Below are 23,653 nucleotides of genomic sequence, written 5' to 3' on the forward strand. Positions count from 1 at the left end.
TATCCCACCGAAACTCTCAGCACATAGTAAAAATAGAAATATGTTACGTACAAAAAAAATACAAACATTTAATGTGGTGTGTAAATTTGTGGCAGGAAATGGATTTTGAGTAGAAGGTGGGTGTGGGGGTGGGGGATAGATTTAACTTCTGGGACGGACCTACAGACTTCGTCAGTGCTCGGAAGCTACGTTGGACTTCTGGGATGGGATCACTGTGACAGAGCTTTTTTTGTGTAGTGATGACCCTTCCCAGATGGCTCCCTGCTCGTCGAATCGATTCGGAAAAGTATCCCTCTCCGTAACTAAAACCTAGTCCTGCATCCTTTTCCCTAAGTGTTCCTAAGCCACAGAATGCCCCGAACATCCTAACCGTAAAAATCCCCTTTCCTAGATCCCACCCTCCTTTCACAGTGACCTTCGACAGCCTGAAACTGCAGAAACAAATCTCCATTTCCAAGTAGCCCTGAACCATCTCTGGTCTCTGCACACGAAACGGCTACTGTGCTGTCGTCCCAGCTGCCTAGACTGTCTCCCCCAAATTGAAAACATTGCCTTCAAACACCTGGAAGAGCACTCTAAACACAGGCACAACCTCCATAAATTATCCACAGTGTCGAGATCCTGCTGTCACCGACTGCCACCTGTCGAAACCTGTACTTGCCCCACCCTGCCCCCTCCCCAGTCGTTCGTTCGTAGCACCCGAACCCTGCCTTGCTCAACGTCATCTGTCCCATCCCCCTTAACTCTCTCCCAGCATACCATCAAACCCAGAACGTAAACAAACCCAGAATGCTGTTGTCAATCTATGCACCAAAAATCTTAAGTCTACAGAAATCAAACAATGGAGAATCCAGGATGGAATGTTAACAATATTATGAAAAGGAAAGTTGCCACTCACCATATAGCGGAGATGCTGAGTCACAGATAGACACAACAAAAAGACTGGCACAAATAAAGCTTTGAGCCTGTAAGGCCTTTGTCAAAAAAGACAGCGGTGTGTGTGTGTGTGTGTGTGTGTGTGTGTGTGTGTGTGTGTGTGTGGTGTTTTTTTTTTTCCAAAGGCCTTACGGGCTGAAAGCTTTATTTGTGACAGTCTTTTTGTTGTGCCTATCTGCAACTCAGCATCTCTGTATAAGGTGAGTGGCAACTTTCCTTTTCACCAGCTGGACTCGTCAAAGGCCTATTCTCCTTCTCCTGATCTCCATAGTGAAAAAAACTTCTTGCTGTCAATCCCTCCACCCAAAGCCAACCTAATCCCGACACTGAATCTTGCCTCTCCCAGTTGTTCATATCATCATGCTCCCCTGCTCCCACCTAGGCACCTCGTGGTCTCCTTCCAACTTCACCCCACCATCCTCCCCCAGGTCTCTTCCCAAGAAAACAAACCTCGCAACAGACAAAAGCACTGCCATTCCCGACATCAAAACAAAAACAAACATCGTCCTCCCTGCAGAGACTAGCTCCAACGGTGATGTGATGAATCGCAGTGACTGCCTCACAGAAAATTTGAGAGTAATCCACCTATGACCTTTGTCATAGTGACGGTGTCCCAGAAGTCCAGCGTAACCTCCAATTTCTACTGAAATTGTTACACCCATCCCAGAATCTGCCCCCCCCCCCCCCCCCCCATCCCTCTCCTGAGTCCATCTCCGTCCGCATCCCAATGACCTCTCCACATGCATCTTCTAAGTGCGTCCCAAAATATACAAACCTGTGAAGCCTGGACCTTCTGTTGTAGCTAGTTACTGTGTTCCCACACATCAAAAAGAGTATTGCATCACTCCAGTTCCCAGAACTCCTGAAGCTAGACGTTGACTGTGGGTATTAATCACAGACACAGTCCCTTTGACTGTTCAGAGATGTCACTAAACCCACCCAAAGATGTAAACAATCGTGGATGAGCAGCGACTATTAGATGGAGGGGTCCACCAGGAAGGAGGTACACAACTTGTATTGTCTGTAGTTCAGTCATGCCTAGACGTTCAACACTGTGATTCGATCGTGTTTGCAATGTTGCTTTGTGCCAGGAAGGGTACTCGACAAGGGAAGTGTCCAGGCGTCTCGGGGTGAACCAAAGTGATGTTGTTCGGACATGGAGGAGATCCAGAGAGACAGGAACTGTCGATGGCATGCCTCGCTCGGGCCACCCGAGGGCTACTACTGCAGTGGGTGACCGCTACCTATGGGTTATGGCTTGGAAAAACCCTGACAGCGACACCACCATGTTGAATAATGCTTTTCTTGCAGCAATATGACGTCGTGCCAAGACTAAACTGTGCGCAATAGGCTGCATGATGCGCAATTCCACTCCCGACGTCCCTGGCGAGGTCCATTTTTGTAACCCTGACACCGTACAGTGCGATACAGATGTGCCCGACAACATGCCGAATGGGCCGCTCGGGATTGGCATCGCATTGTCTTCACCGACGAGTGTCACGTATGCCTACAACCGGACAATCGTCACAGAGGTGTTTGGAGGCAACCCGGTCAGGCTGAACGCCTTAGACACTCTGTCGAGCGTGTGCAGCAAGGTGGAGGTTCCCTGCTGTTTTGGGTTCCAACAATTTGGATGACTTGAAGTGTTGAAGTATGTATGCAAACTTCCACTTCTTTTATGAGACGACTTACTCGAGATGTTCGGCCAAACTTCCCTGCTGACTGGCCTGCTGCTGCAAACTCTTTCACTCCTTCTCCGAAGTATGCTGCTAGGTACAGGAATTTCTTAAGACTCTTTCTACCTATAAAAATAAGTAGACATACCAAGTTTCATTTGCTTCAATTAATGACATATATTTTAACTTCTGACATTTTACAAATTCCAAACTTCACATAAATAAATGCCTCTTGTGTTTTCAAGCATTAGAAACAAAACAAGTTACATATGACAGAAAGTTGGCTTAAAAACCATGTTCATCCTCAACACGAAACTATACGCGTCTGTCCCTTCACCGAGGCTAAGACAAAAGTTTTTAATGGAGCTTTTTCAACTGTTCATGTTACCATAACAATGGTCAAAATGCAATTAGAACAGAGTAACATAAACACTCCATGGTTCTTCTGCCCACTTTCACTAAACTTCCACAGATCAACCGACAAGTACTTGTCGGTGCAGTTTGACCGCCGCGTCTACATTCTGCTCGCGACTCGTTTCCAACCTGCACACACAAACATGTGACACACAGTAGGTAGGATTCCACTTTCTCGCACTCGTATCTAAAATATCGTGTGTTTGAAACAGTAGAAGGCAGAGTGGTTCTAGAATTTGTGCAGAAATTTTTGGAACACTACAGGGGTGGCATTATGTGAGGCCAACGTACACTGCTGGTGGTCACGGAAGGCTCCGTAACGGCTCTATCATAAGTGAACGCCATCCTCCGACAGATACTGGAACCGTATCGGCAGCATATTGGTGAGGCATTCGTCTTGACTGATGACAATTCGCACCCCCATCGTGCACATCTTGTGAATGACTTCCTTCAGGATAACGACATTGCTCGACTAGAGTGGCCAGCATGTTCTCCAGACATTGAACCCTGTCAAACGTGCCTTGGACAGATTGGAAGGGGCTGTTTATGGATGACGTGACCCACCAACCACTCTGAGGGATCCATGCCGAATCGCTGTTGAGGAGTGGGACAATCTGGACCAACAGTGCCTTGATGAACTTGTGGATAGTATGCCATGATGAATACAGGCATGCATCAATGCAAGAGGACGTGCTACTGGGTTTAGAGGTACCGGTGTGTACAGCAATCTGGACCACCACCTCTGAAGGTCTCGCTGTATGGTGGTAAAACATGCAATGTGTGGTTTTCATGAGCAATGAAAAGGGCGGAAATGATGTTTATGTTGATCTCTATTCCAGTTTTCTGTACAGGTTCTGGAACTCTCGGAACTGAGGTGATGCAAAACTTTTTTTTATGAGTGTAGAAAATTTGCTAATAGTTGATATTTATTTATTTTTACATGACCAGGTGATACACTTAATTGTTGGTTACATAATGTCCATTCCAGAATTAAATCTATAATGATTTTGTCGGAATACAAAAATGATAAATTTAACATTTTGATACCACACCATGATTTAAAATGGAGAGACCAATATGCAGTAAAACAAACTCGCACACTTTAAACAAGTTACAACACACAGTTTTACATAATGTTGCTGTTGCTTCCTAATTATGATTTATCTGTGTATTGTCTTATGGCATCATATCAAATTTTAGCTTCTGGCAATTTTTTGCACCTCTTGTTTGTTTAAATCATTTTTGTATGTATCTTTCAGTGTCATTACTGTAGGAGATTATTGCTACACTAACTGAGTTTGGTTGCGTGTGTTTACACTTTTCTTGTCCTTCCTCACTCAAGAGTATCTGTCTTTATTTGTGGCCAAAATGAGAGTGCTAGAGTGTTTTCCTCTGACCTGCACTCCTTCTGAAATGTGACATTTGTTTTCCCTGCAGAACATCATTGCAGTTGGCGTGGGGTTTGTGGACGGGCTGGGTTACGGCGACAACACCAAAGCAGCCGTCATCAGGCTGGGACTCATGGAGATGATAAAGTTTGTCGACGTTTTCTTCCCCGGCTCCCGGCTGTCCACCTTCTTCGAAAGCTGCGGTGTGGCTGACCTCATCACGACCTGTTTCGGCGGCAGAAACAGGCGCGTCGGTGAAGCGTTTATCAAGACTGGAAAGGTAAGTGGCATCCTGTGGCTGTGTTTGTTTAATCCTTTGTGAGGACTTAGCGTCGGACCAGTAAGATCAATAAATATGGCACTGCAGTAGTGGGGTATAAGAATTTTGAAAATTATGTAACTGTCGTTGCTGAATATTTAGAATGTAAACATATCAAAACAATTTGCTGGTTGGGAGTGGGGCTGAGTAACTGATATACGACAATACTTTCTAGACTGCAGACGAAAAATTGCGGTCGTTCCGGTGTCGCACTCGTGAGAGTTACTAATGTGACAGATAAGAGTGTCTTACTCGAATATTTGATCTCCAGTTGTCTTCTGGACTAACACTAGTACAGGTATTGGTGATGCAGATGTTTTGGCTATGCGACTGTTCAGAAAGTGTACCACAGTGTAGTGCAGTGAATGCGGTTGGTATTCCGGCAAGGCACTTTGGAACTGTGTCCTAGTGTGTGGGGTCCCCACTGTTCGTCATTTTTCTTTATCAAAATATATTTAATTTCGATCTTCCACTCGTACTGATATTGGTGTAAGAGTTTTGAGTGCCAAAGTTAGGTGTAAGCCAATGTTTTTCCTTGTACTTGTCAATTTGTCACATTGTCTTTTCAGTTTCTGGAAATTGACATCAGTAATTATATATGACTATCATTAATATTTATTCTTCGGTAACATTCCTGTAACTGGTTTACTGACACATTTATTCTTCGGTAACATTCCTGTAACTGGTTTACTGACACATACATACATACATACATACATACATACATACATACAGGCTGCACATACTTGTGCAGTCATTAGCAACTGCTAACTTTTATTAAATGAACACAAGAGATTCAGTATTGTTAACGGACAGTGAGATCACGCGAGGACTCTTTAAAACTCAATCCGTCACTTTCACTCAGGTTCAGTCAGGCAGATTGTGTTGCCGCGTTGCACCACTGAAAATGAAAACTCTACTACTGTCGACTTCTGACAGTAAAGACTTGTGGGGTCCTGGAGAGCAGCTGGGCTGACTCCTTTATAAAGTCAGTGCCGGGGCTTTGTACACTTACCTCCAAATAGTGTCAGCTCGTCCATTCGAGAATTATCGAGCAGCTGGTGAGAATAGACTAGTTACATAACTGTGGAAGGTGAAAACAATTAAACCCTTGGAAACCTTCGTAAACACTCCATGGCCATCTATAATACTGAGAAAAAGCCCAATCGATGGAACACAGCATTAATCCAGCAGCTATACACACTGACTCGGATAATTGTCGGGGGATATCTGTGCTTCGTGTTGGGTATGACATTTCATCTAGTGTAGCCACAACACCCAGAGGTGGAAGGACTTCGATCAGTAGCCGAATGATACTGTCAGTATGATTTTAAATGAGCCTGACTGCCACTCGACACTTTCTCTGTGGCGAGTATCGATCGGCCATAACGGGCGTTATTTATCTAAAATTATAAATACACAAATTCGGGAACAGTCTCGCTGTGAACTTACCTAATATTGAGGAGGATCTTGACCGGAAGAAACCTGGCTCGATTAGATAACCGGTTGCGAGTGGAATGTGAAACATCGAAGAGTTCAAAATGAGAGTTTGTGTCACCTCGGTCATTCTCCAAAAAAGTGTACGTCCGTTTCTGTCGCGAGTAATTACGGAAAATACTTAACAAATTCAGTCTACCAGATACAATGCACTTGGCTTTCTGCTCTTAGTAACTCTTGTACAGTGTTTTGTTAGTGATTTGTCTTGCTTATTAACATTTCTTCAACCTTTAAGCTTCCAGACTTTCAAATTTTTTTCTGGTGCAATCCTCAACAGTCTCTTTCCTTCTCATACCGTCTGGGAAGTCTCCCCTGACATGGGATTCTGGGTATCTTTTCCAAACTCTCCTCATTTCCTAAAACTCGCCAGTCCTCTTTCTTCCCCTTCAACCTTCTGCCAGAAGAAGGAGCATCTGGCTTTGAAAGATTGCATATTTACTTAACCTTTATACATGTTTCCTCCTGCTGCCGTGTGGTGAATAGATTATTTTGTTTTATTTTGGAGATATGACAACATAAACAGTGAAATGCATGGAAAAACTAGGTTTTGCTTGAAATGGAGCGCAAATTACCCAGTTCATTTATGCCCAGTGTTTCATAATGAGAGCACATAGCAACTTCTGATAAACTTACACATATTTGCAAACCTTTCATAAACTTTTTAAAGTCAAATATTTAACGCATTATCTCATTTGTAAAGTAATCAGACATTTGAAACTGTTTTCTACAAGGTATCCGATTCTTTAAAGGATTGGTGGTTGGGGGGGGGAGGAGGAGGAGGAGGAGGAGGGGGGGGGGGGGGAGAGAGAGAGAGAGAGAGAGAGAGAGAGAGAGAGAGAGAGAGAGAGAGAGAGAGAGAGAGAGAGTGTGTGTGTGTGTGTGTGTGTGTGTGTGTGTGTGTGTGTGTGTGTGTGTGTGTGTTTTACACTCTTTGACAATGTTGCTGTGTGTGTCAAATAATTGCAGCTGTATCGATGAATGTTTCAGTCAATTGAAGAACTGGAGAAAGAGCTACTGAACGGACAGAAACTACAGGGACCCATCACAGCGGCAGAGGTGAACTTCATGCTCAAGAGCAAAGGCATGGAGGCGAGGTAGGTTCCAGTCTGGAACAGTCAATAGATTAACAGTCCAAATGAATACCTTCAGTTACAATGTGACTTTTTAAACATTACCGCTACACTATTATGGATCCTACAGATGTATTTTCACGTGTTCCTTTTCTTACAGCATCAATACGCATTTTTGAATGTTTTCTTGGCTTTGGTGTTAATAAAATTGATGCAGTTGTATGTATAAAGAATGTTTAGAGAGCAGTAGATTATTGTTACGGGTAGAAGCATTTCTTTACAGTACAGCAGCCCAAACTTGGGTGAGAAATACATAAAATTGTGCATTATTGTATGGTGACATTCTCGAAGAAAAAAGATTCTCAAACGGTTATCTGCAGGATAGTTTTTGAGCTTTTATCTCGATATGTGTTGTTTGGATTACCTAAACTTTTTGTCGGCATTTCTGAAATGCAAAAGACGTTGTCGACAGGAACGTACAGGACGACTGTCGTTAAAGGTACACTTACTGACGCTCGGTTGACGGTGCGTAAAAATGGAATCGACAGTTCTGTCTGATGCGAGAAAGCGTACCTTCGTTGTCACACTGACGACTCCTTAACAGATCTTAAACAGTGCTAAAACATAATTCCTTTTAATGGTACCACAGTATAAGACATTAAATTTGGCACTAGTTTGTCAATTTGACAGCTTCTCCCACAACTAACTGCTCAGTCGTCCTCACAGGTGGAACAGGTACTATTAGTCATCTCTCAGAGTAGGAATCTGCATTTCTCGGAATTGGACCTGCTGGTAGTGCTGCGAAAAAAAGCTCCTTTTTAGTGACAAAATATACAGTGAACAAAATGAATGTTGCTTATTGTTTTATTGTCATTACTGGATGTAACAGGAAAGAAAACTGATTTTGTTCTGCCAGGTACAGTCATAAGAAAACAAAAATAAAGAAGGTGAATAAATTTCCACTCGATACACACAAACAAACAACCAATATGAAACCTTGCAAAAGATTCCACTGCAAACACTGCAGTTTCTTCTCACTGTCACCTCGCATAACTCATTCTTTATGAACCAATAGGCCCTCCTCATAATTCAGATTGTAGTCGGGCATACTCCTCGTAAAGTTGTTCAGATAAGCCTGTGATAAGCCTCCACAGTGGCTCCTTTGAGGTCTCTGCTGGAACAGGATGATCACGAGCTGCTCCTTTCGGCACGGCATGCGCACCCCGTATGTATTCGCCACTGGCTGCCCGTGACGGTACTTCCCGACCTCAGCTCGCTCCCAATGGAGGTTACCCCAGCTTCGGTATACCGCTTGCAGTTTGTCAAACTTAATTTGAAGTTCGTTAATAGGATCTTCATTTATACAGATGGCTCTAAGACCAATGACGGTGTCGGGTGTTCTTTTATTGTCGGGGCGTACAGTTTCAAATTCTGGCTCCATGGCCATTGTTCGATCTTCACAGCTGAGCTATTTGCCCTCTATGAGGCTGCTCTTTACATCCGCCGCCACCGACATTCTGCTTATGTCATCTGCTCTGACTCACTGAGCACCATCCAGAGCCTCGGCGATCCGTATCTGGTTCACCCTTTCGTGCACCAGATCCGCCGCTCTCTTCAGCAGCTGGCGGACGATGGTTCTCCGGTTAGCTTTATGTGGGTTCCTGGCCGTGTCGGTATCCCTGGGAACGGAGCTGCAGATGCCACGGCCGAGGCTGCGGTCCTCCAGCCTCGGACAGCTTCTCGTTGTGTGCCTTCATCTGATTTTAGCAGGGTCATTTGTCAGCGCATTTTATCGCTGTGGCATGCCGATCGGTCTACACTTACTGAAAACGAGCTTCGGGCCTCGAAACATCTTCCCGCGGCTCGGACGACCTCTTCACGCCCTTCTCGGCGGTAGGAGGTCGTTTTGGCCTGGTTACGAAGTGGACACTGCCGGTTCAGCCACCGCCATCTGCTGATGGCTGCGCTGGCGCCGTTCTGCCTGTGTGGGCAATAGCTGACGGTCCGCCATGTGTCCGAATTTTAATACACTGTGCATTGATCTTGGCCTGCCGTGTACTCTGGATACCATTTTAGTGGATGACCCAGGAGCAGCTGCCCGCATCCTTCGTTTTATCCACTTGGCAAACCTGTCTAAGAACATTTGACTATGCTGTTTTCTTTTAATCCCTTGCCTGTTAGTGTGCCTTTTGTAGTGTTGTCCTTTTTAATTGCTGTTTTAACATTTTGCCTTGCAGTGCATTCGTAATTTAGTCTGGGCGCTAAAGAACACTGTATTTGTGTGCCCTAAAACCACAAAAAAAAATATGAACTGGTACTTCCTTACCCAATTACCAAATCATTTATGCGTGAAATATGCAAGGTAGCACCCAATTTTGAGTGTATGTTATTACAGTCGTTATCTGGAGAGGTGGGCTTCACGGCAGTTATCAGAGAAGTACTTGTACTACAGTCGGGTAATGCGTCGTGATATTGCTCCGGTTATGTAGTTGTAACTTTGAAGCTGTAAATTTCAGTGAGAGGTCTTGTCACAAAAGTGAATGTTCCTTCTCTCGTTTTCAGATTCCCTCTGATGACGGCCGTGCACAAAATCTGCACCGGCCAGATGAAGGCTGCGGACCTGCTAGAGAATGTCCGGAATCACCCGGAACACATGTAAGTTCCTCGCTCACTCGCTTCCCTCGCTGGTGGTGGGCGACGGGCGGGCTCTTTCTGTGGCACTGGTCACCCTCTTTCTTTATTTTCCCACACGGGCGACAATTACCCCCTCGCACTGTGTACGCTTGATGGCAGGTGTCAATAATTTGCAAAATTTGTACCTTTGCTGGCCCTCGCACATTTGTGATGTGTAAATGTAATGACACTCTGTACTTCTTGTTTGTGAGTGTCACACGTGGTAGTGGAAGACATTTGAGGCAGGGAAAGATAGGTTTCTGCTTACCCTAAAGATGACATTTTATAAGTTGCAGAGATACACAGTTGAGACAATTATTCTTAATTTTGCCTGTCTGCAACTTAACGTGTCATCTGTATGGTGAGCAGAAATCTATCTTTTCCTACACTGTTGCCTTTCCGAGCTTGAGTTTCCGTCGCTCGAGATACTGTAGTGAGAGTTATCGGTGACAAAAGTTTTGAAAGGTGGCACGAAGATCCGCACGTAGTACTGAAAGTGTGAAGGTTAATATGTAACGGGAGGATTGGAAAATGGAAGGGACACAATCCTCTCATTATTGACCTCTGATCTGAGTCTTACGAAGTGCAACAACTCGACCTGAAGGTGTTAACGTGGAAGAGAAATTTGTGCACCGCATAAAAGAAACGAGAAAGCCCGATGAAAGCAGCTGAAGGGTGACTTTGTTGACAAATTGTAATCTTCTGTTTCATAGCTGCATACATTTTGCTCTCCAGACTTGTTTTCATTACAAGCGGACATCGAATGCACAGTGAGTCCGTCATTACGAATGACAGCAATGTGTACCATTATAATGCAGGTGGCTGTGGCGACAGCTGCAGATATTGCTACATCTGTACACATTGCAGAAGAGCCTTGATAAATTTGTAAGACTTGGAGATATGCCTTCCATTGACATTTGAGGCATGGCTGGGCAGAATTGTCAGGGAGAGCAAGAAAAAAGCAGGTGTGTCATAAGTTAACACTAACATTTGGCCCCTGACATATATTCATTGTTGTTGTTATGGTCTTCAGTCCAGAGACTGGTTTGAGGCAGCTCTCAAATTCATTACACGTGTCAAATTCAACACTATTTGTGTCAATACCTGTGATCATTTTTGGTAAGACATTATGAAAGATAAACACTTGTGAAACTGAAGTAACTGCAAGAGGGAAAGACACACAATTGTAAATCCGCCTGAGAAAAAGGACGTTACAAATTTACTATTGCAAATATGTGTTTGAAACAACTGTTCTAGAGAAGAGTACATTTTGAAATATTGGTACATTACAGAGAATCGTGTCAAACCTGTCAGAATTTTACTAGGCTGAGACGAGTGTTATGCAAAGCTGAGACGTAAGCTAAAGAAAAGGATTCGGAGTCAATGGAAATGGCAGATACTGTGTGTGTTTGGGGGCCATTGTTAATTCTGAGAAGGCTTTTGAGATGGAGATGTAGTACGAGTTTAGTCATCTGGTTTTGCTAGAAATGTAATAGAAACAGAACAGTAATAACGCTATCTTTAGTAAAATATTACATTGGTGATAAATGAATGTGTCTGCCACTTACACGTGGTGTGTAATGCCTGTTTGTCATTATTTGTATATTTTTACTTTTTCAACAGTGATAAATCCAGGGCAGAAGAATAAGAACACAGATAGGATAGACTGCTACTGACCACATAGAGGAGGCACTGCACCACAGACAGGCACAGTGAAAAAGAATGCTGTAAACACTCAGCTTTTGGACAAAGCCCCTTGCCAGACATACAAAACTTACACTCGTTCACATGAACACAACTCTCCCACACATGTGGCCACACATGTCCGATGAAGAGCTTAGTTTGAAAGCTGAATATTTCTGTTATTACTTTTTTTTTGCACCTGCCTGAACTCCTCTTGTCTATTGATATATTCTAATAAACAGTCATCTTTGCAATTGTAGCACATTCCAAGCAGGTCCCGCACCAAGCAAATGATCTGGCAAAGTGAAAAGTAATAAGCAGAGTATTTCATAAAACAAAGATAGCTGTTACTCTATTCTTTTTATTTTTGATCATCTGTGAAGCCCATTACTATAAATCGAATTGTTCCTGTTTTTATACTTTTTCTTCGTTGGAATCTTTGCTCACGGTGTTTGTGTCTTGGAGCCCTTTGGGAGTTTCAAAGTTCCTCCATTATAAATTCTTATTCCTTGTGCTCTAATATTTCTACCATACCCTGGACGTCTTGTGTACTCGTAATGTGTTAATTTCTCCTCACGTATTGTATCAGTGTGTTCAAAGAGGATAGCTGTTCTTTTCAACAGTCTGGCATCCTCCCCATTTGAGTCTACAGCAGTTGGTTCTCACTCCTTTTATGTGCACTGTTGTCTCTTCCCCCTCATCCCCCTTCCCCCCTCCTCCCCCTCCTCAACCTCCCCCCTCCTCCCCCTCCCCCCTCCTCCCTCCTCCCCCTCCCCCCTCCTCCCTTACTCCATGGTCACTCCAGTTTATCACCTAAGGATTCGTCTTTGACTGTAAGGTACAGTCACCATTAGATCAAATGTTGCAGCATAGAGATTTGTGACTCACTTCTACTGATATCTATGGGGCTCTGTATTCTGCAGTATTCATTCTGAAGGCGACTCCAGTGTATTGTCAAAACTGAAGACTAAAAGTTGTGATCTGGATAAATTAAAGAAATAAGAATGATTTCTGTACTTACAGCAGTCTCTGAAACAACAATCGTGTCACATTTTACAATTTATTAGATGTCCACACAAAGGAGAGAGAATAGTTTATATTGCAATTTAGGGAAGCTGCACCCACCTCACACAATTATCATTTTTTAATCATTTAGTTGAAGTTGCAATATACATTACTTAACAGACCGAGCGAGGTGGCGCAGTGGTTAGCACACTGGACTCGCATTCGGGAGGACGACGGTTCAATCCCGTCTCCGGCCATCCTGATTTAGGTTTTCCGTGATTTCCCTAAATCGCTTCAGGCAAATGCCGGGATGGTTCTTTTGAAAGGGCACGGCTGATTTCCTTCCCCATCCTTCCCTCACCCGAGCTTGCGCTCCGTCTCTAATGACCTCGTTGTCGATGGGACATTAAACACTAATCTCCTCCTCCATTACTTAATACTTGTTTTGGGAGTTATTGACTGCCATCATCGTCTCGGTTCCATTCACACTGTGTGTGAGGGGAAATAAAGATTGCGTTTGCATTGTAACAGTGGAAAAAATGTGGACGGTACCAGACTTCTGCCACACCACAGTGAGGGAAGAGAGACTAAATGCTACGACTATTAGACAGTGCTCTCGTAGAGGCAGCAACTTAATCTCTGCCGAGTAGTGTAGTGTATCGTAGTGTAGATGACAGAACTGTATTGTAGTTCTTTGTACTGTGTAGCATTGTGCCAAGAATCTGAGTTCTTACAAAACTGCAGTTCAAAAAACCAAAGAGAATGACTGTTATGCATCTTGTGAACTGATAATTGCTTATTTTTCTTTTTTGAATTGTTGCCATTTTTATGTAGTTTTTAGTTGTGCACGAGTGCCCGTAGAACAGAAATACTGACAACGAGTTGATGCTCGGAAAATGTTTGTAATTCCTACCATTGTAATTTTGTGTTTTATATGTATTTGGGAATATCTGAGCGTAATTTGTACCTGAATTATTTTTGTACAAAGTTATTGTATACTTTTACATGTTGGAAATTGACCCGGTATTTCGGGAACCAGTTCTAAAAGAAATTGCAGAGCCCGTAAGTATTTGTACGACAATAAGGGAGGGTTAAATGTCGAGTGTGTCTCTTGAAAGACGGTAATTGGGGTTTTCTTCTTCTGTTTCATTTTCTGGCAACAAGGGTACCCCCGCAAGTTTGTCGCTGTGTGAAAAATAAAAAAAGAGCAGTTGAAGAAACTTTGTAAAACTGGGTAATTTTCTTTTCTGCACGGGGCAATTCTAGACTGGCATTCGTAAAAGCTCTGTTTGTGAAGGCGCAGGCTGCCTCCAAAAAATTGTCAGTAGTCTTACCTACCACAAAAATACAAATCTGTCTGAATGATGTTGTAGATTCTGTGAACTTGTGTTACCCTTAACATTGGTGTCACCCTTGCAAAGTTGTATCCTCTCTCTTTTCAGGCAAGAACTTTGCAATACAGGACTGTAACCATCTTTTAAATGGTGTAAGAAATTATTTTTTGAAAGTTGTTGTGAATTGGCAGCTAAATTTACTTTGTACAGTGATTCTTCTTGTGTACTGAAAGGAATAAAAATAAAATAATTTTAGTTAAATAACTTTTTTATATGTTTTAATACAAACTGTTCACTTAAGACTAATGATGTGGTGGTGTGCTCTTTATCTTATTTCTTCTGCATCTTTGTGCTTTGCTTGAAGTAAACCAATTGTGGTGAAGGTTTCTTTAAACTGTAGCTAGTTTATAACTGTAATTTACGAGGTGTACAGTATTTTGACCTTAGAGAATGCACAAATATAACATTCAAGGAAAGTTCCTGTTAGAATAGAAATACTTGGTGAGTAAAGAAGATCACTCGCTGAAAGGCAGAGGCGTCGAGTCGTTAACGAGCACAGGTGAAAAAAAGAAAACTAGCTAGTTTCGGAGTGATCATTTTTTTGAGCTAAAGTAAAAGACACGCGAGCACGTGTACACGTGTGTGTGTGGGGGGGGGGGGGGGTATTCCGTCTGATAGCTTCCCCTTCTTCTGTCCTGTCACCCCCTCCCAGTTCACGTCCCCGAGTCACCTACAGTGTGGCACTGAAACCCGTTCTTCGTGCACCCACTACTGCTCCCTCCCACATCCCCAGCTGGCGAGCCGGCTGCCTCCCTCCGAGCCACTGGGCACCCGCTCTCCATGCCTCTCCCCCCCCCCACCCCCCCACCCCGCCCCTCACTCAACACTACCCCTACGACGACCTAGTCCATCTTTCGATATGCTGTGCCGGCGCTTTCCGCATGGCAAGCGGCAGTGTTTGAGGGCACAGTTTGTGTGTGTTCGTTTCGCTCTAGCTGACTCGGTGCCCCTGCCTTTCGGTGAGTGGTCTCCTGTACTCCTAAAGGATTCGTGAAAAGTTGTGTTATTTAATTGATCAATGTGTGACGATCAGAATGTTTGAAACGTACTCTAGTGCAACACAAAATTTAGAACCCAGAAGGAAAGAATGGATTCTCGAGGCGAATATGTCTCGTAGATTTGTCACAAATTGGAAAATATTGTTTCTGGTAAGAGTAAGTCTTGTTCAGACCATTTATATTACTGAATAAATAGCCTACGAGCTTAGCAGATCTGGTATGTCATTGACGCTTCAAGTTTTCTGCCGGAGAAATGATTCGTAACATTTGTGCCATTTTATTAAGATTTGAGTGGTCAGTGTGAGGCTAGTAATCTCGTACAAACAGTTGTATAGTGCCTTGAGTGAAGCCGCAGGAAGTTGCCAAGTTGATGTCTCTCTTAATTGTGGCAGAGAAACACTAGTGGTAGGTCTTTTCAGAATTGTATTTGGAAAATTTGAAGCGTATTTCGAGAGACATCTTGCACTATTAAGAGACTGTGCACACTACTACAGCCTAAAGCTAAAACGATATGTTTAGTTTTTTCTTTTTATTTGTTTATTTTTTTTCTCTCCAGTGTTACTCGAAGTTGAAGTACAAGCAACAAAGATTAGCACAGACACAATTCTTCTGCAATACGATAATGCATCTACTCTCTCGTCGGGGGGAACAGTGGCAAAGTTGCACACACAAACAAAAAGCTCTTGACTGCGCCTGGCACCCCTACCCTCTCCCCCGCGTGCTCCCGCAGGCAGCACTACACGTTCCTCCACCCTACCCTGCTATTCCTCCAGCTCCCTGGCCTGTGCTGCCTCCTTATCCCCACCACCCACGCCAGATTGCGTCTCCCGTCAGGCGCACACTGTAGCATTGCTTTATTGTTTTTCCTTGTTGTCATTGCCAGCTCTCCCATCTCTCTATTAAATTGTAGACTAAACTGCAAAATTTCTCCCGAGCATCTCATCAATTCTTCACATTCCATTCGTCGTTCTGTCAAATTGTAAGCAAACAAAATATCTATAAATGGTAACACCTGTAAAATATCCAGAAAGTATCGATTTAGAGTGATGTAAAGTGGAATGAACGTGTGAAACTAGTTGTTGGAAATACAGTGCCAGACTCAGATTCACTGGTAGAATCCTGAGGAAACAAGATTCACCCGCCACAGAATCAGGTTGCAGAACACTCATTCGATCCATTCCGGAGTATCACTTGCCGATTGGGAACCCTTACCAAACGGGACTGACAGAGGAAGTAGGGCAATTTCTAAAATAGAGTGGCAAGTGTCATCGTAGGTTTGCTCGGTAAATGTGAGAGCACCGAAGAGGTTCCAGAGTGACTCCAGTGGCTTATGTTAAGAAGGGGGTACTGTGCGACACGGGGAGTTTACCGAAAAAATTCTGAGGGCATACATCCTACAGTGACTCCGGCAGTGTATTCTTTCTTCTGTGAATGTTTCATATGTGACAGCCTTAAATGTAAGCTCGTACGAGTCTTACCCGCGAGATCGTAGTGGCGTAGGATGCGATGCTTGTGCAAACGGAGATAGAATGGAACACTTGCAATATTTGTTTTGCTTCTGCATTACTTTCTGGGATGTAGTCTGTGATGACTGTAGCCCAACATTTTGATCCGGTTAGAAGATAAGTTTGGTTGCAAATTGGCAAAGCCGACAAATGTAATGTTGTGAGAATAAAACTCTTTCTTGTTACGTACATACGTAATCCGCCGAGCACTTTATGGGGTATAGTGGAGGGTATCTTATACCACTACTACTTATTCCCTTTCCTCTTCCACCCACAAATAGTGAAGGGGAGACTACTGTCCATAAGCCTCGGTATGACCCCTGATTTCTCTGACTGTATCTCTGTGGTCCTCGTGCGATACGTACGTCGGCAGCAGTAGTATTCGTTCCAAATTCGGCCTCTAATGCCGGTTGTCTAAATTTCCGCAACAGGGCCTCGGGGAAGGAGCGTAGTCTTCCCTCTGGGGATTCCCTTCAGAGTTCACGAAGTGTCACAGTAACACTCGTGTGCTGATCAGAATTGTCAGTAGCAAATCTAGCAGCACACCTGTGAATTTTCTTCGATGTCTTCCTTTACTTCAACTCGATGGGGAGCCAAAATACTAGAGCAGTATTCGGGACTGTGTGCACTAGTGTCTTGTGCGCCGTCTCCTTTACGGATGAGCTAACTTTCCCAAAACTCTCCCCATAAAACAGTCGAGCATTTGCCTTCCCTACTACCGACTCGACGTACTCGTACCGATTCGTGTCACTTTGCGATATTACACCTAGATATTTGATGCGGCTATTGAGCAGCGCACTACTAAAGCTGTTTTCAGATATTACAGGTTTGTTTTCCCTACTCGTCTGCATTAACTTAATTTCTTCTACATTTAGGGCAAGCTGTCATTTGTCACACCAATTAAAAATTTTGTCCAAGACCTCTCGTATCCTCCTACAGTAACTGGACAATAGCATCTTCCCTACTCGTCTGCATTAACTTAATTTTTTCTGCATTTAGGGCAAGCTGTCATTTGTCACACCAATTAAAAATCTTGTTCAAGACCTCTCGTATCCTCCTACAGTAACTGAACAATAGCATCTTCCCTAGCACCACAGCACCATTAGCAAACGATTGTAAATTGCTGCTCACCTCATTTGTCAGATCGTGTACGTATGCAGAGAATAATAGCTGTCAGATTGCACTCCATCCCTCCCCCGTTCTGAGCTTTCATGACAATATGCTCATCTATGATGAACACTTGCTGCTGAGGATGACGTACCAGGTTCTCAAATGATAATTTTTTTTTTCTCTAGTGTTTGATCACAACATAAAATCCTTCAATGATGATCGGTTTCAGTCAGTAACCACAATCTTCACATGGTGTAGAACAGATCTGAAAATGGTCATTACCGACTGAAACCGGCCATCGCCAAAGGACTTTGTATTGTGATCAAAAAATGGAAAAAAAAATTACAGTACCAAAATCACTGTTTGTATTCGCGATTATGTAGTAGCTGGCTCCTCGTACTTGAGAAGTCTTAGAGCGACTCGTATATCTTGGTACCTAATGTGTGCACTCAGACCTTAGTGTGCAGTGGGGCACTGTGTCAAATTTACCGGGTGATCAAAAAGTCAGTATAAATTTTAAAACTTGATAAGCCATGGAATAATGTAGATAGAGAGGTAAAAATTGACACACATGCTTAGAATGACATGGGGTTTTATTAGAACCCAAAAAGAACACCCCGTATTGCTAGACACGTGAAAGATCTCTTGCGCGCATCGTTTGGTGATGATTGTGTGCTCAGCCGCCACTTTCGTCATGCTCGGCCTCCCAGGTCCCCAGACCTCAGTCCGTGCAGTTATTGGCTTTGGGGTTACCTGAAGTCGCAAGTGTATCGTGATCGACCGACATCTCTAGGGATGCCGAAAGACAACACCCGATGCCAATGCCTCACCATAACTCCGGGCATGCTTTACAATGCTGTTCACAACATTATTCCTCGACTACAGCTATTGTTGAGGAATGATGGTGGACATATTGAGCATTTCCTGTAAAGAACATCATCTTTGCTTTGTCTTACACTGTTATGCTAATTATTGCTATTCTAATCAGATGAAGCGCCATCTGTCGGACATTATTTGAACTTTTGTATTTTTTTGGTTCTAATAAAACCCCGTGTCATTCGAAGCATGTGTGCCAATTTGTACCTCTCTATCTACATTATTCCGTGATTTATTCAGTTTTCAAATTTATACTGACCTTTTGATCACCTGGTATATTTTATGTATATTGTGGATTTCAGAGAGTGGTTTGTGTCTGCCACTGTTTTGTATCAAAGCAAATGGACAGCATAGTAGGGTCAATAGTTCTGATACAACAAGGAGAGGTGCAAAACGTAGTACCAGAACGAGCAGCGCGGCTGTGGACACAGCTGGCAGCGGTAGGTGTGTTCCGTGGCCCTGGTGCTCGCAATAGCAGATGTGGTAATCGTTGCCAATGCTAACTACTGTTGTAATGGAATGGCGTGTGGGGCAGACACAGACTGGGCAGTGGGTACAGTTACTCACGTACCTACTGTTTTGAGAAGAGTTTGGTTCTACCTGTGGGCAATACAGGTGACCTCGTTATTTAAGGAAATCGTAATAAAATATAGTGTAGCTGAGACTGTGATCCTTTAGGACCGCTGACTGACTGACTTCTGACACAAAGTGACTTCTTCTGACACTTGTCATTTTGTCTCCACGTACACCTCCGGATGAAATGAGGCTTACTAACTATACCCTTTCGAGACGCACCTCGTGTTGGTGAGGGAGTGTGAGTGGTTATTTCGATGCACTCGTGTCCCGGAGGGTCATTGGCAGTAAGCCGCGTCTAGGTTCTCTGTGATTTTTCCCTAAATTAATTAATACAACTCTTAGGACAGTTGCCTCAAACAGGCCCTAACTGATTTCTCCATTCAGTATGAGCTCGTACTCGGTCTTCTATGACCTCGGCATTGTGATGATGATAAACGTTTCTTTTTTTTTCCTTTTTTCCCTTCTTTCCTTCCTCGTATTGATGCTATTAAAACTGAATACGTCTCGTAATCTGATACAGGTAATCGTGCCTCGGGGAATAAATATAACAGCATAAAATAGTAAGTAAAAGCATTCACTTTCAGCCACGTGAAGGGTTTTATTAAAGCTAGACACATTTCGAGCCCTGAAGCGTGATCTTCAGATGAAATGCTATCCTGTCATAGGTCTGTTTCTGTCATCGGCTGTACACAATTAGTCAAATGTTAATATGTGGAAGAAAAAAGCTGTGCAATATGTGCGATCTGTTCTTTTACTATGTCAGTTATCTTTACTTCTCAGCTGTACAACTGATAACAGAAACGGACCACTGGGAGCTGCTGTGTACAAATTATGACAGATTGATACATTAACCACCTGAAGTTCAGTCCTTGGGTTCAGAATATGCTGTAATTTTTGTTGAAACGCACAATTGTGAGTGCAGGTCGACGTTCTTCTGTGTATATATTGTGAATATATATCAGTCTTAATTCTAATGATGACTGTGCATGAAATTAAAAAATATAACAGTTACTTGCATCCTGCGGTTGAAGGAAAATGCATGTGCTCTACTAAAGTCTCCTTTTCCACACAAGAGGCACCACTGTCGGCTACATTTGTAACACTATTTGCATAATGTCAATCGTCTGTAGTAATGAGATGTTTTGACAATTTTTGTCTCAAAGAGTGAACAGACAGTCATTTTGTAGATAAGCGTGATGTTCACTGTTTGTTGTGTGTGCATGTGTGTGTATGCAGCATGAATACTCACTATGACTACCACATTTGCTTTTTCTTTTTTTATCCCTTGGATGAGAATAAAGCATTTTAAACTGAATTTTGTTTGTTTTCTTTCTCTTTTGGTTTTAGGCAAACTACATTTGGACGGTGTTCGCTTTAGTCAAAAAAACATCGACACAAACACTACTCGATACTTTTACTACAGAAACCCTTATTTAGCAACTTAAGTATCGGGAAGAGTGCAATTGCAAAATGCACTGTAGCATTTGCATCTGTGAAACGCCTGGCATCAGCGAGGCTGTTGGATTTTTTTTTTTTTTTTTTTTTTCATAGTCCCACCACAGAACGTGGGCTTGTCCCACCACTAATAAGTGTGTTATGTGAGTGAATTTTTATGATGAATGTCTTGTATGGCAGTGGAAGTTCTTCACTGAGACTGAGCAGGAATTTATCTTTTAATCGTAGGCATTTTACTGTGGCATTTCTTCATGCATTTAATAACAAAGAAAATGAGGTTCTTTTGATGCCCTCAATTTATTGCCAAACAGAAGTCAATAGGATAGAAAAATCTTCAAAGATATTATGTGGTACCATGATTATATGTGTAATATTTTTAAAAGAAAATTTTATATATGAAATTATCAAATTATAAATATTTAGAAATGCATTTATTTTATCTTCTTTTTTTTAATATGATATAGTTTCTAATTTACTATTCCTGTGAAGCAAGAATTATATTTTTCACATTGACTGACTGTGTATGTTATAAATTTTGGTTTGACTGGTTATTATAGATGCATTTGTGGGTTGTAAATGGTTGAGATAGATGGGAGTGATTTTACTCCATATTATTTTTTGATAGTGCCAAAAACGAAAGGAATTTCTGCATTCAGTCATCAGAGACTTTGTTGAAATTATCTGGTGCAACCATATAAATAAAGATTCATCGGAGACAAGAATATTATAGGTGTCGTTTGTGGAGCTAAATGCACAGGCCATTGTATAAAGCATCAGGAAGTGCAAGCAGCAATTTCTATGTACATATGAAGTACAGTCTCATATTTGCCTCCAGAGTACATTGAAATTAAAATTGTGCAATGAAAATATTCAAATTTTAGTACAATAAAATTAAAGAACTTGGGTGGTGTGGTGTTATAGAGTTAAATTTTACATTATGCATTGTTAAATAATTTTTAGATAAAAAGTTTTGAAGGACTGGGACAGCTTCATTTTAAATGATGTAGGAAAGGTTGCACAAACAACCAAATTTGTGTATAGAATGGTTAGAGCCCTGTATTTTAATTTAGTCATTATTTTTATTGACTGAGGCTTTTACTGCAATTTATAATACGTCATTGGTAAATATAATGTTATTAATGCTATTGAGACTTTATAATAATAAAAATGCCAATATTGATAATAATAAACTTGTTACTTCTAAGACACCGAGACCTGTGGCCTTATCCAGAGATATTTTGTCCTTTCCAACTGTGTGTTATAGTTCCTACCTTCTAGTTGTTTTATCATCCACACGTGTTATTACACGTTATTTTCCATCCACTGTAAGACAGCATGTTCAATAGTGTTATTAAGTGCAGAGAAACCTCTGAAAGTTGAATGACACCTCAGCTTTGTCGAGACATTTCTGCTAACTGCCTCGATAATAGCGTGTGTTAAACTCTGTAGCAGCTACTGGTGAATGTTAAATTTTTTTGTTTGCTGTATTTATTTTTGAGTGTTCCACACTTCCCCTCACAGCAGAATCACCATCTTCCATAGTGACGCAAGAGTTGTGACCTCGGCTGTTTTTTTTACCTTTTTATATTTAGTTATGTCCAATCAACTGTATTTATTGCCACACTAATTGCAGTCAATTTTAAAGCAAAAGCACAACTATCTGATTTATACTGTGGCAACGGACGTGTAAACACTCGACATACCTGATATGTGGAAGATGGCAATTATCGCCATCAGGTAGCCACACAGCAACTGTATGTGGTGATGGATAGATGCTCCCTCACTGTTAAGAGATATATTTTCACATGTGTAATACATCACTTACCACAGTGTGTCCCTGGAGATGAAACCTTTTGGCTCTGAAATTGATTGCAATTAGTGAAATACGAAAAGTACAGGTAATTACGTAGCTAATAATAAAAAGGGAGTGAATAATGAAAGAAAAAAGTGTTACAGTTTGTAAGTTAGGATCCTTAGCTCTTCAAGGTATTAATTGTACTTCCTCTACTAAAACAAATACCTTAGACACAATAGGTAGTTTGGCAATGTGTCGTCTTAGCGTATGCATCACACGTAAAGTAGATTTCGCATGTGCATTCTAAATATTGTCAAAATTATATCACGACGGAGTGACACCGTTAGAAAAAAGAGAGCCCGTAGCGTACCTTGATGTAGTGTCCACTGTATATATAGTGGACTACACGTGTGCCCCTGTGTAGCTGACACGTGTTAAGAAATATAGACGATCGGTGCAAGTCGCAAATATTGACATCTGATGCTTTGGTAAATGTGGTGCAGTGCACCTACGTAAATGTACGGATCGGATATCGCTCGACTGCGCGATCGGCAGTCGATTACTGGAATCTCTCTCGACCTCGGAGTATCTGGGAGTTGACGTAAGGAGTGAGGTAAGGCAGAACGACCGGGTATGTCGAGCCACAGGGAAGTCTGGTGGCAGACTCGGACTTACTGGAAGGATCCTGAGGAAGTGTGCACGGTGCTCAAAATCACTCGCGTTTAATTATTGGAACAGAGACAAGATTAAAATAACAGATGGACAGTTTGTCACAGCCTTCTTTTATTCGGTGTGGAAATGTGCCAGAAGCGGTGTACAAAGTGCAGTGGTAGACATTTGAAGAAATGTCCACGGAACACCGTGCACCGTGGACAGTATTACTGACAGAAGTCGGAGAGCTCGTGTTCCAAAATAAGCCGAGGAACACAGTTTTTCTTCTCGTAGCGACGACGGTGCCGACCTCGGAGAATTTGGACCCGGTACGGTGGGGTAATGAAATCTTGGTACCTGCGTACTGTCTGGAATGGGATAGGAATGTGGGGAGATGGGAGTGGGAGACACGCTAGTGGTACTCCGTGTGTCCTCTGCTACACAGGCTGCTTCAGCTTACCTTGTCTCTTTGTTGGTGAACTTAAGCTTAGATAAGTTGGAGGGAGAGTAGAGAAGGGGGCTATCCTAAGGGTAACTTCACAAACTTAAATAAGGAGTGCCAAAGCATTTAAAAAAATAGTTACTTTGAAAAGCGTACACATCTGTCCCGAGGCCGAGGTGAATCGACAGTT

The 23,653-nt window shown here is 42.5% G+C and overlaps 1 protein-coding gene across 2 annotated transcripts in view; it reads left to right on the forward strand.

Moving 5' to 3' along the window:
• LOC124552703 (glycerol-3-phosphate dehydrogenase [NAD(+)], cytoplasmic) overlaps positions 1–23,653 on the forward strand; it is a 114,282-nt gene that overhangs the window by 43,099 nt on the left and 47,530 nt on the right. Inside the window, exons 6-9 of one of the 2 annotated variants that reach the window (XM_047127044.1) lie at positions 4,464–4,694; positions 7,218–7,324; positions 9,863–9,955; positions 20,468–20,499. In XM_047127044.1, coding sequence (XP_046983000.1) covers positions 4,464–4,694; positions 7,218–7,324; positions 9,863–9,955; positions 20,468–20,498 — 462 coding nt within the window. In that variant the 3' untranslated portion in view covers position 20,499. Of the gene's footprint in view, positions 1–4,463; positions 4,695–7,217; positions 7,325–9,862; positions 9,956–20,467; positions 20,500–23,653 lie in introns of those variants that run through there. The other variant, XM_047127043.1, reaches the window with a different exon arrangement.

This window comes from Schistocerca americana, chromosome 10 (assembly GCF_021461395.2).
Source record: "Schistocerca americana isolate TAMUIC-IGC-003095 chromosome 10, iqSchAmer2.1, whole genome shotgun sequence".
NCBI classification, from domain to species: Eukaryota; Metazoa; Arthropoda; class Insecta; order Orthoptera; family Acrididae; genus Schistocerca; species Schistocerca americana.